Source organism: Podarcis pityusensis (genome assembly GCF_964106645.2).
Source record: "Podarcis pityusensis genome assembly, chromosome: 8".
Classification (NCBI taxonomy): domain Eukaryota; kingdom Metazoa; phylum Chordata; class Lepidosauria; order Squamata; family Lacertidae; genus Podarcis; species Podarcis pityusensis.
The window spans coordinates 81,356,957-81,370,180 of record NC_138033.1 but is presented as its reverse complement, the minus strand read 5'-3'; the positions used below and the strand labels follow the sequence as shown (position 1 = coordinate 81,370,180).

The 13,224-nt window shown below is 46.4% G+C and overlaps 1 protein-coding gene across 2 annotated transcripts in view; it reads right to left on the bottom strand.

Moving 5' to 3' along the window:
* The window catches only part of ATP13A2 (ATPase cation transporting 13A2), a 45,448-nt gene extending 35,265 nt beyond the window's left edge, over positions 1-10,183 (bottom strand). For both annotated transcript variants that reach the window (XM_081017306.1, XM_081017307.1), the window contains exons 1-3: positions 10,048-10,183; positions 2,270-2,343; positions 660-827 (exon numbers count right to left, since the gene is read on the bottom strand). In XM_081017306.1, the coding sequence (XP_080873432.1) occupies positions 660-827; positions 2,270-2,343; positions 10,048-10,057 (252 nt within the window). In that variant the 5' untranslated portion in view covers positions 10,058-10,183. The remainder of the gene's footprint in view (positions 1-659; positions 828-2,269; positions 2,344-10,047) is intronic.
* Between the last annotated feature and the right edge of the window lie 3,041 nt (positions 10,184-13,224).

Below are 13,224 nucleotides of genomic sequence, written 5' to 3'. Positions count from 1 at the left end.
CAAGTACATGAAGGGGTTAAGACAATAGAGCTGTGTTCCTAGACTCAACTAGGTCACGCACCCTCAGAAATGAAGCTTTCTACTTCCTTTCTCTCTCTTTCTGCACCATGTAACCAATGAAGGAGAACATGTGTAAGTTTGCTCCCAAGCTTAGAGCACATGTTTGGAACCATATTCTGTATTTTCTACTCGAGAGTATTTTGCTGGTGTTCTCCTTGAAGTTGCATGGAACAACACATGTATCAGACCTTTGAATCTGTAAGTAAGACATTTTAAACTTACTTAGTGTGGTCTGTTCCTTGAAAAGGGGGTAGAAAGAGGGGAGGATCATGAATGGGATAAAAGGGTCCAACAACCTATACTCCTGACACTGTATTGCTGTACAAGTTGTGACTTGATTTAAAACTCTGTTGGGGCTTTCTGTGTGCTAGCCCCATGTTTTGAATCTAGGCACCCAGCCAATTCTTTTGTTATTCACCCACACACTTGAGTCCACAGGGATTCATATATTTAATTCCCCTATAACCAGGACCCTTGGTCATTTCTGAAAATGTGACATTAGGGGTACAAATGGCAAAAGTGTGCCTGCACACCTGCTTCATTGCACCACCCCTTCTTTCCCCAGCCTTCTCCCCTCGCCACCCGCCAATTCCACTCACACGGATGACCACCCAGTCAGCTTGGTGGAGAGGGCAGCGGCTGCATTTGGCCCGGACTTTGAAGTGTGGCTTCCAGTGGAAAACTATCAGTGGGATTCCCACCATCAGCAGAGAGGAAAAGTGGCAGAGGATGATCTTCCATGTTTTGCTTTGGTAGCCTGTGACTTCCTGGGGGTGGAACAAAAACAGGCGTTTTAGGCCCATGCCAATTATGACCTCCACAAACACACACACAGGAGGGGAGGTGGAACCCTTGCAATTTGGAAAGGTACATTTGAGAGAGACCCCAGCATCCTCCTCCTGAGATGGGGAATGACTTCTCTCGCCCAATTAAATGGTATCTTGGTTAAATTGCAGTGATGATAGCAGCTCACAAAGAATTCTACTGCAACCTAGCACAAGGGTTGGCAGCTGGAGGCCCTCAGGCCAAATCTGGCCAGCTGAAGGGATGTGAATTGACTGTCCAGGTTGCTAGCCTGATGGCAAAAGAGCAAAGTGGTTCCCATGGCAACAAAACCTCCTTTGGGGAAGGACCAGGTATACTGCACTTGTCCCTGCCCCATCTCCTTCCCTCACTTATCCACGTGGCTTTCCAGGAAACTTTGTTGTTGATGATAATTATTAATTATTATTATTATTATTATTATTATTTATTTATACCCCACCCATCTGGCTGGGCCTCCCCAGCCACTCTGGGCGGCTTCCAACAAAATACTAAAATACCATAATACGTCAAACATTAAAAGCTTCCCTAAACAGGGCTGCCTTCAGATGTCTTCTGAAAGTTTGGTAGTTATTTTTCTCTGTGACATCTGGTGGGAGGGCGTTCCACAGGGCGGGTGCCACTACCGAGAAGGCCCTCTGCCTGGTTCCCTGTAACTTGGCTTCTTGTAGAGGGAACCGCCAGAAGGCCCTCGGCGCTGGACCTCAGTGTCCGGGCAGAACGATGGAGGTGGAGACGCTCCTTCAGGTATACTGGACCGAGGCCATTTAGGGCTTTAAAGGTTAGCACCAACACTTTGAATTGTGCTCGGAAACGTACTGGGAGCCAGTGTAGGTCTTTCAAGACCAGTGTTATATGGTCTCGGTGGTCGCTCCCGGTCACCAATCTAGCGGCCGCATTCTGGATTAGTTGTAGTTTCCAGGTCCCCTTCAATGTAGAGCGCATTGCAGTAGTCCAAGTGGGAGATAACTAGAGCATGCACCACTCTGGCAAGACAGTCTTCAGGTAGGTAGAGTCTCAGCCTGCGTACCAGATGGAGCTGATAAACAGCTGCCCTGGACACAGAATTGACCTGTGCCTCCATGGACAGCTGTGAGTCCAGAATGACTCCCAGGCTGCGCACCTGGTCCTTCAGGGGCACAGTTACCCCATTCAGGACCAGGGAGTTCTCCACACCCGCCTGCCTCCTGTCTCCCAAAAACACTACTTCTGTCATGTCAGGATTCAACCTCAATCTGTTAGCCACCAGCCATCCTCCAACCGCCTCCAGACAGGGTTTAAGGACCTTTAAGAATGACGCAGCAGAGGCATATGAGCTGTGCCCTTGATTCTCTCTCCCACACCCCACACCCCATAGGCCTCACCCCCCCACACCCCCTGTACTTACCATGCAGGTATTAGGGGGGCTCTGGTTGAGGGTACAGTAGCCGAGTCGCCGGCCTCCCAGCAGCCTCCTGGTGTCTGCAATAAGAAAGAGAATGAGATCAGTACAAAATTATGTTCCTAAACGCGGGACAAAGGCATAAAGGTACTTAATCCTGCTGTGGCTATGGACCAAAGAGTAGGTTGAAATCCCAGCCAGAACTGCTCTGGGGTCTTTCATTCTGGGAAAGGTAAAGGGTAAAGGGACCCCTGACCATTAGGTCCAGTCATGATCGACTCCGGGGTTGCGGCGCTCATCTCGCTTTATTGGCCGAGGGAGCCGGCGTACAGCTTCCGGGTCATGTGGCCAGCATGACTAAACCGCTTCTGGCGAACCAGAGCAGCACACGGAAACGCCGTTTACCATCCCGCTGGAGTGGTACCTATTTATCTACTTTCACTTTGACGTGCTTTCAAACTGCTAGGTTGGCAGGAGCAGGGACTGAGAAACAGGAGCTCACCCAGTCACGGGGATTCGAACCGCCGACCTTCTGATCAGCAAGTCCTAGGCTCTGTGGTTTAACCCACAGCGCCATCCGCATCCCTCTCATTCTGGTAAGTGGTATGTAATTTTTGCCTGCCTGCTTGCTTGCTTGTTTATTGAAAGCTGCCCCTGCTCCCTCTCCCTGGTAAAGGAACCAAGGTCTCGGGAGAGCTGTAAAATAATTGAGTTATGAAGGAGAATGAGTGGGTCTGATTGAACAGGGAGAAGAGCAAAGATCTTGAAAGCCCCGTTTCAATCAGCATGGAGAGTAGCCAAGGTCTTGCAAAGCCCTTGCAGCCAATCACATATACTCTGCTCTTGCAAAGACACTCTGTTACTCAGAGAACTTGCAGCAAAGCCAATGCTAGTTCACATTTTCTTCTCTTTTCTTCAAAAATTTTTTTATTGATTTTCCAAATTTATAACCAACCAAACAAACAAACATACAGTGGTGCCTCGCAAGACGAAATTAATCCGTTCCGCGAGTCTCGTCTTGCGGTTTTTTCATCTTGCGAAGCACGGCTATTAGCGGCTTAGCGGCTATTAGCGGCTTAGCGGCTATTAACGGCTTAGCGGCTTTAAGAAAAAGGAAACAAACTCGCAAGAACTCGCAAGACGTTTCATCTTGCGAAGCAAGCCCATAGGGAAATTCGTCTTGCGGAACGACTCAAAAAACGGAAAACTCTTTCGTCTTGCGCGTTTTTCGTCTTGCGAGGCATTCGTCTTGCGAGGCACCACTGTAAATCCTAACTATATTTATTCCGCTATTATTAACATTGTTAAGTGACTTCCTCGAATCCCCCTGACTGAATTTCAATGTATATCATTGTAACAGTCTTCCAAAACTAATTTCTCATAAAATTTACTTAATCAATTAACATCTTTCTTACTTTTCATATTAACTTTAAACATGTTATTCTATAACATCACATATTTAAATCCTAAGCCAATCTGGTATTTGCAAGTATTTCTATTTAAATTACCCTAACATATTTAACTAAATATTCTTTAAATTTCATCCATTCCTCCTGGTACTCCTCCTCCTTTTGGTCACGGACTCTTCCGGTCAGGTCGGCTAGCTCCGAAAAGTCCATCATCTTCATCTGCCATAGTCCACATTTTCTCTAATTCCTTCATTGACTATTACTCCTTATTTCAGAAGGTGGGGTCTTGGGACAAAGGCGGAACAGCTTGAGTGAAGCTGCCTGGCCTTCCAGCTAGTCTTGACCCAGCAGACCTCCGCCTTTCACCAGCTCTCATCCTCTTGCAAAAAGGCCGCTGGGATACAGGGAAGCAGTTTGATGCTCTTACCTTCTTTGGGGGCTGACCTGCTCCCACCCCAAATCCCTGCTTACCTGTTTCTCCTGGGGTTCTGTCCTATTATTCCAAGGGAAGACGTGGCCAAGCTGCAGCTGAGGCTGCCAGCCCCACCCCTTTCCCAAACACAGTTGCAGGAAGCAGCAGGCTGGCACCAGGCCAGGGGAGCTCCAAGTTGCTCTGCAGATTATCTGTGCCATTTGCTGTCGACAGCCGGCTGGCTTGCTTGACCCTGCCCAGGGAGCTTGCACACCTGACGCACCCACAGAGCAGGAAGCTCAGGGCAAAAGCCACACGGTTGACCGGGCACGACGCCTCCAGCCAGCCCCATAAATGCTACAGCAGTGACCAAACTGGTTTCATCAGGTGGAATTTTCCAAATGAGCAAAATGGGCAGACAGTGTTATGTGCAAAGCAGGGGTGTGTACCCGGGGGGAGAGAGGAAAGAGCAGGCAGGAGGGGTTTGGAAGAGAGTCTTTGGCAGGGGCAGGGGCACCTCCAGAATTTGCTGGTGTGGGAACACAACAGGGGACTGAAGTGGCCCAATGCTTGTCACAGTCTTTTTCTTCTTCAGCACTAAAAAACCCCTTCAGAGCAGTGTAACGTGGGTCTCCAGCTGTTTTGGGACTACAACTCCCATCATCCCCTAGCTAACAGGTCCAGCAGTCAGGGATTATGGGAACTGTAGCCCCAAAACAGCTGGTGACCCAAAGTTTGGGAGACACTGCTCTAGAACAAGAGGAGGCAACCAGCCGTAGGGGCAGGGGCAGAACTGCAAAGGCAAGCGGAGCCGGGAAGATTCTCTGCACACATGTGCCTGTTTACCAGCCAATTAATCTTATTAAAACATTATGAATCCCTGCTGAGCTGCAGCAGGCGTCCACTATTTGTACTTTCAGGAAACAATTGAAGACGTCGTTGGTTCAACAAGCTTTTCCAGCTAAGTGAAAAAGTCTCTGGTGTAGGTGCGCGCGCTCTCTCTCTTTTGCTATTGTTTTAAAACCTACATTTGGTTGTCTTTTGTACTGAGTTTTAAATTACTTTGGGTTGCTGTTACATTTTAGGAGATTCCTAAATTAATAAATCATTATTATCCGGAAGCTTGGCTCCAGTCTTTATACTTTTTGTTAACATTTGTTATCTTTTAGGTGGAAGCAAAGTCTCGCTGCAGATTCACATTCACAGGGATGTCCACAATATAGATTTGGGTGGAAGTCATTTTTAAAAAGCAACGTTCTCCCCTGAAACACGGTCAGAGGACATCTCTCCCTCCAATTCCTCCCCTCTCCTGAATCCTTTAAACTATTATTCAGGGTTTTTTTGTTGCTGTTGTTGATATTAATTTTTAGTTCTTATGATTTAATGTAGAGACTGTTCAATTTGGTTGTGTACCTTTTGGTCTGTTTTATTTGTTGTTTATGACTACTTCTTTTATGTTTGTGATTATGTAAATCTTTTTATGTTGTAAGCCACCTTGAGCATAGCATCCAAAAAAAAATGATGACGATGAAGGTGGGTGAAAGTCCGCTGAGCAGTAAATAGATTACCCGGGTTTTCAGTTTCCCCATGATTTCTTGCCAAAGAACTATGAACGTGTCAAGTTTTTTTGCTGGCAAATTGGTCAAAGTTAGGAATCAGCCTAAGCAGATAAAGAGGCTTATAAGTCTTCCCTTCACCCAACTCCTCTTCAAAAGGTAAGTAAGTATTCCAACAGATGGGGAGACAGGTATCCGTTTCACAAGAGGCTCATAAACCATTAAAAAAAACAGCAGATTTTCTGTGACTGTGTGTGCTGTGGTCCCGCACACCAACCACCCAAAGGTCTGTCCCATCCTCAAAATGCCCCTTGCCTGCTTGCAGCCCCAGGATACACAACTGCCACCACCTCTTCTTCTAAATCCCTTTTTTTTCTACGTGGCTCATCCCCAGCTTCAGGCAAGCTCTGAGATGCCTAACAGGGCACAGCATCTGACACAACACAGAAATGGACTCAGTTCGACTGCTAGATCAGACTTGAAAAAGGATAACAACCACCAGGCTCCTCCTCATCTGGCACTACAGCTCAGTGGAAAAATAATTCTCCGTCAGCTTTCTAGAACATAGGTAAAGGTAAAGGGACCCCTGACCATTAGGTCCAGTTGTGACCGACTATGGGGTTGCGGCGCTCATCTCGCTTTATTGGCCGAGGGAGCCGGCATACAGCTTCTGGCTAAACCGCTTCTGGTGAACCAGAGCAGCACACGGAAACGCCGTTTACCTTCCCACTGGAGTGGTACCTATTTATCTACTTGCACTTTGAGGTGCTTTCGAACTGCTAGGTTGGCAGGAGCTGGGACCGAGCAACGGGAGCTCACCCCGTCGCGGGATTCGAACCGCCGACCTTCTGATCGGCAAGTCCTAGGCTCTGTGGTTTAACCCACAGCACCACCAATGTCCCTAGAACACAGAGGCCAATTTATATATATATTTTAAAAACCTCCCTACCCCCATCCCAAATGATGTTCTGAAACTAGCTGACAAATCCTTGCCACGTTCTGCAGCCTCCATCATGCAGATCTGGCTTCCTAAACTTATCAGAGGCAACCTGGTCCTTGCACCTACAATTGTTGCATGAAATTGCTGCACTTCAAGGCACCTCCAAACCTTGCCAGAGGACAACAGGGTTGAATCAGACCAGGAAATGCCCCACCCGGGAAGAATGGCAGATGAAGTTGATGGACTATATGGAACTGGCGGAAATGACTGGCAGAATCCGAGACCAGGGAGAAGAGTTGGTGGAAGAAGATTGGAAAAAGTTTAAAGACTATTTACAGAAATACTGTAAAATTAATGAATGTTAGAAAAATGTTGGAATGAAGTTATATGGCTTTAGTAGAAATGTTACAAGGAATTAAGTATAAATAGATTAATAGAGTATTAAAGGAAAAAATAAGGTTGGAATGTGTTAAGATAATTATAGGATAGAAAACAGAGGAAGATGGAAAGGAATTGCTGAAACAATTAACAGAAGTGGAATACAAAAAGGGAGGTGTGAGGAGGTTGTGGAAATAAGTGAATGAAAGATGGGATATTGAAATTGTTTGATTTATTTTACTGTTTTTGTTTTGTTTTGTTAGTTTAATGTGTTTAATGTGTCTATGTTATGTAGTGTTTTTGTATTGTATTGTATTGTTTTTGTAGTGTTTAAATTGTTGGAAAAGTAATAAATATTATTTTTTTTTTTTTAAAAAGAATCAGACCAGGAAATGCATGGCTCAGCTTCAAAAGGGAGGTGAGCTGGAGAGCCACCATGGTGTTGTCTGCCTGCTCGGTCCCCAGCCCCTCTCCCCTCTCCTACAAAAGCTGTGACACGGTGCACAAAAGGGGTCTGGAAGCCCCCTGCAGGATTCCACCAACACACGGGGGCTGGGGACTTGTTTGCTGGAGATGTCTTGCCAGGAAGCTCTACCCTTTTGCTAGTAGACTGCTCAGGCCTATCTCAAACTACAGTACTTCGGATACCTGAAGGTATCTCTGTCTTGGATATTTAGGCATTCATTCAAAACAGAGTTCCCACATTTGATGCCAGTCAAACTGTTTCAGAGGCACAGAGTCTAAAACACTGAGAATGTGAGATTCTTAGTTTTGAAATGCCACATCAAAATTTGAATTCCCATTGGAAATCTGGGTGTTCTGCATGTTGTTCAGTGAGGACCATGTGCTGCTTTAATAGCTATGAATATTATTGATGGGGAAAAGGTACCAAACGAAGACAGTGCCGCCTGCAGAGTGTGATCAAAGCCACAACTGAAGGAGAAACCGGTTTGCTCACTGAGGCAGAGATTTTGCTTGTGCATTGCTGGTGGCAGATTCCAGAGACCCTGGAAGGTGGGCTGAATGAAGTTAGCTCCTTCTTTCATTACTGTCACCATGCCTGTTAGGGAGGAGGAGGGTAGGGAGGCACTGACAGCCCACTGAATATGGCTTCCTGCAAAAAGCAGCTGCCCCTTTTGAAAGAGCATGTTTCTAGCCCTCGTGATTTGCTTGAAAGGGCAGAATCAATCCTTGCCGGAATCTCAGGAGCTGGTGCAAAGGGCCTTTATGGGGTCTCCAGCAGTTTTAGAGGCGACAGAAAGTTCTTAGTGAGGAGCAGTGTTTGGGCAAGTGAAGGTGCCAGGGAGCCAGGATGGCACCTGATATCTCCACCATCTGGGGATCATTGGATCTGGACTGTTTTCACACACCAATACCCCATCCTGTAGAATTCTATCAGTTATATTTTATTTGCACGATTGGAATGATTTTCTGGAACCAAAATGCTTTTTCTGTGCAGCCTGAGCAGGAGCAGTCACCATTAAGAAAAAGAGTTTAGAACAGGCCAATAGATATGTGGCCTGTCCCTGGATCAAGTGACTTTTCTTCTTTCAAACTTCAAAGCTCTTAACCTAGCTTAAGGATCTCATCTGAATTAGCCAGACATTTAATTGAGAATCATTCACAGTCAGCCCATCATTTGAAAAACAAGACTTTAGAGCCGTCTTGGTCAAAAATGGCAACTAGACATCCAGTTTTGGCAACGGCATTTGCTCAACGCATTTTCTTTTCCAGGACAGAGTTTGTAACACACAGCTGGGCCCAACACAAGTAACTTTCTTTCTCCTTTCTCCCACAAGCCAAGATGGTCCGTCACATTCTCTGCTATGCAGCCTTATACAATCCCAGTCACAAGACCCACTTTCCACCCCCCTCAAGGCATAAGATGGCCCAGAACCTTCCACAAATCAGTCTCTCTCATGTCTATCCTGCAGAGACTGTCCCAGAGGCCCTTCCGGGTGGGAATTGGAGGGGCCAAAGCCCCAAACTCCAACTTGCCATTGCCTCAGCAAGACTCTCTGTGGTGTCCACTTCTACCTTCAGAATGGCAGCTGGGGCCTCCCCATTAAAGAAGACTGATTTGGGAGCCTGTGTGTGTGTGAGAGAGAGAGAGAGGAGGACAGGGAGCAGTTGCTGCCAGTCTGCGTTTTACAGGATGTAAAAAAAGAACCAAAAAGAAGACAGACCACTCTGGTACTCAGATGAAGCAACTCATAGAGAAGGATAGCAATCACAATAGGCAGGATAGATGCATTAACCTCCGGAATCAGAAGCAGCAGCCTTTACAGCTGCTGCAAAGTGAGGGTGGGGAGATGATGCTCAGGCCCTGCCACTCGCCACTGGGGCATCTGAATGGCCACAGCGGGAACACAATTACTGAATTATTATTTATTAAATTTATATACCACCGTTGGTCCAAAGATCACAGGCGTCATCTAGTCCAACCCCCAGGAATGCAGGAATCTTTTACCCAACGTGGGGCATAAAACACAAAATGCATATAACCACCACCAGATTAGAGGGGGGCCTTTGGGCCTGATCCAGCAGCTCTTTATGCTCCCAACTGTAAACCTCCTCCCCCCCCAAAGAAAAACTATAGATTATTTTTTAAACCTTCATCCTTTATTAACTCGGCCCCCCACCCCCCCACCCCGCCGTTCAGTCCTTGGCTCCCTGGAAGCCCCACTTTGCCTAACTTCAAAAACTTTCCCTTTCTCCCCCTCCCCCTCCAAAAAATAAAATCGCTCACTGAGGCGAAAGAAAATGAAAGAAAGAGGAAAAGTCAGCAGTTTCGGGGAACGTGGGAGGACGTGGGGTAGCCCAGGCTGCTCCGGGGGTGGGGGGCACGTCTGTGTCTGCCTCACCATGTGCCCCCCTTCTCGGCTGGGGCGGCCCTCTCCGCTGAGCCCCCCGACCCCGTCAACAGCAGCAGCAGCAGCAGCTGTCCCTTCCTGGGCCGACCTTGCAAGCAGCGCCCCGCACCTGCTCCCTTCCGCGGCGCCCCCCCCCCGGGAGCCCCCCTCAATCCCAGGAAAAGGGTGAGACCCCCCTTCCTTCCCCCCCCTTCCCTGCCTCGCCGGGAGGCTCACCTGAGCTCATGGCCCCCCTCCACGAGGAGGAAGTGGAAGTGGAGCAGCGCCGCAGCGGCAGCCGCCTCCTTCCCGCGCGCTGCCCGCCAGCGCGAAGCAGCTGCAGCTGACGGTCCGGGGCCGGCCAAGTGGAGGGGCGGGGCCTAGCGCAAAGGCTGCCGGGAGTCGTAGTTCCTCCCCTCAGGGGCTCAAGTGGCGCCCCTTCCCCAGGTTTCCCCCTGGTATCGGGGACCAGGAGGGCCCAAGAACCCACCAGTCGCGTATTCCACATTCCTTGCATCGTTTTTATTTTATTTTTTTATAAGATATTTATTAGGTTTTTTGAAATATTACAGTAAAAATGAAAAGAGAAAAATACAAAATAAAAACAGTTAAAAACACACATATTTCCAGTTACTTATTTTCCTTTAGCTTGTTTCCGGGACCTCCTCGTACCTCCCTTTTTTGTATTCCACTTCAATTTATTGGTTCAGCAAATCCTTACCATTGGATTTTAACCCGTTTATAACCCTTTTTTTTCATATTCTCTTAGAGCATTACAGCTAGAAACCACTTAGTTACTATCCAACATCATTCTATCATTCATTAATTTTACAATATTTCTGTAAGTAGTCTTTAAATTTCTTCCAATCTTCTTCCACCGACTCTTCTCCCTGGTCTCGGATTCTGCCAGTCATTTCCGCCAATTCCATGTAGTCCATCACTTTCATCTGCCATTCTTCCAGAGTGGGTAGATCTTGTGTCTTCCAATACTTTGCAATGAGTATTCTTGCTGCTGTTGTGGCATACATAGAAAAAGTTCTGTCCTTCTTTGGCACCAATTGGCCGACCATGCCCAGGAGAAAGGCCTCTGGTTTCTTCAAGAAGGCATATTTATATATATCGTTTTTAAATAAATCCCACCCCCCCCCCAACACACACATATTTATTAAAAGAGAGGGTAATTTAAGCTGCAGTTTTTTCCAGGTCCAGAGGCGCCAAGCCATGGCAGAGAGTAAAAAAGTGCTATAAATAAAAAGGGCAGCACGGCTTGTTTGTAGAGGGGCAGGTTGTTGGGTCAGGGTAACCCATCTTGATTCGCATGCCGTCAACTGAACACAACGAACCTTCCCATCTCTCACAGGGCCAATACAAACAAATTATAAATAAAGGACTGCCCCAGAGGACGCTGATGCAAAGACACTATGCAACAGAATGAAAGGATCAATAATCCTCCCTAAACAACCTCTCTCCCCCCCTCCTTCAATGTCTAGGACAATAGCGTCTGTGAAAAACGGACTGTGAAAAAGACTATGAATTGAAAGTGGATACTATATGTACCTTTCCTTGCTCATTTATTTTATTTTATTTTATGTAGCACAAAAAATCTTGGATAAAAACTAATTCCTAGAGAAAAAACAATCCTTCACCATTCAAAAATTATAAAATATTCCCTGAAAAAAAGACACTTTCTTTGAGTTCACAGAGCAATCCTGAAGCCATCTTGACCCTCTTAATGACCCCAGATATTTACTCTGCAGTTGAAGGAAAAACCTTTCCCAATAGTTCTTTTCACTTACAAATCCTTCAAATGCTATAAACATCTCACATAAATAGGGGTAGATCTGTGACAATAGATTCAAGAACTATTGAATCTTTACCATTTCAAGGGAAAGGTTCAGACTGGTCAGGAAAGGGCAACCAGCAAACTGTTGAGGCATCAGATCAAGTCCTACATTTTAAAATGAGCTTAAAAATATATTTGCAAATGTTGTATGTTTTATGCCAGGCATAAAGCAGCTGGCTGGGTGCTTTGGCAGATGTTTATCTTCCTAAACAGGGCTCCTCTGATCTATAGCAGTGCCTCAGGGTTGTAAAAGGAAATTACAGGCTGGGGGCAAAGGTTACAGTGACCCTACATATTACAGAATACAATCAAGCTGCAAAAACACTAATTAAGAGTTGGTAAATAGTAAGTTTTATTGTTTAACATCAGACTCGAGCCACATCTTCCTAAGGTTAAAGGGCAAGAGCTAATGGGAACAGCAGCTGGCTTGAAAGGGATTGCTTTTGGAAACTGTTTTTACTAAGTTCTTTTTACTTTGAAAAGGCCTTTTCTTCTAAAAATCTATATATGTTATGTATGAAATATATTGGCTTAAATGTAATTATGCAAAGGATCTAGAAAGTAAGACATGTTAGATTCTTATGTTAGATTCTTATTTCATTGATGGTGTGTGAGAAGGTGAACCCAAGATCTCTGTTTAAGATAAAAATTAAAACCATTAGCCATCTGTTTTGGAGTGAATAGGGCAATAGGGCAATAGGGCAAAGATGATCTGATAATTAAGGTGCCTGGTCGAGGCAAATGTAAGATATATGGCTACTTGTCTGCCATTTATGGATAGAAGGAAATATAGCTCTTTGTCTCCCATAAAAGGTAATAGGAAATGGGTGTATCTTTTATGATTGGTTCTAGCAAACACCCAATAGGAATTTCAACCAGGCTGATTGGACAGAGGCAGCCAAAGGAGGAGCAAGGGGGCTGGGCTGAGGAAATATAAGTGCTGGCCATCAGGGCTGGAGTGGGCAGAGCTTTGGTATCCATATACCACTGTGTCTCTCATTTATTTGTCTGACAAATAAATTATTATTTTAATTTCTCTATTGCTGCGTTGAATATTTCATTCCAGCTAAGCGTTAACCACAAGCAGGGTGCTACACTGTCAGGTATCATGACAAGAGACAAGCCAGGAGAGAAGACTGCCTCTTTCTGTGATGTATGTATGATGCTTTTTGGGTGGGCAGGGGTTTTCAACCAGGGTGCTGTGGCACCCTTTGGTGCCTTGAATGATGGTCAAGGGTGCCGTGAGCAGCACTGGCCTCTGTTCCTCTTTCTCTCCCCCCCCCCATGCCTTCTTGCATCTCTGCCTCCCAAAGGCTTGTGCAGCTGTTTGTTGCAGCACCCCTGGCTACAAGCTCCCCAGGTGAACGATGCCTCTGGAGCTGGCCAGGGGGTGCTTCCCAGGCCCCTGTGGGGCAGCATGAGGAGGCACCTCTCTTTAGGGAAGGGGCGGCAGCTGTGGCTGTCCAGAGGACTCCGAAGGAGAGGGGAGAGGAGAAGAGGGGACACTCCACAAGGGAAGGAGTCAGAAAAAGAACGAGAGGCTGCCAGCTCTGCTGGCAAGGGGTGACGTA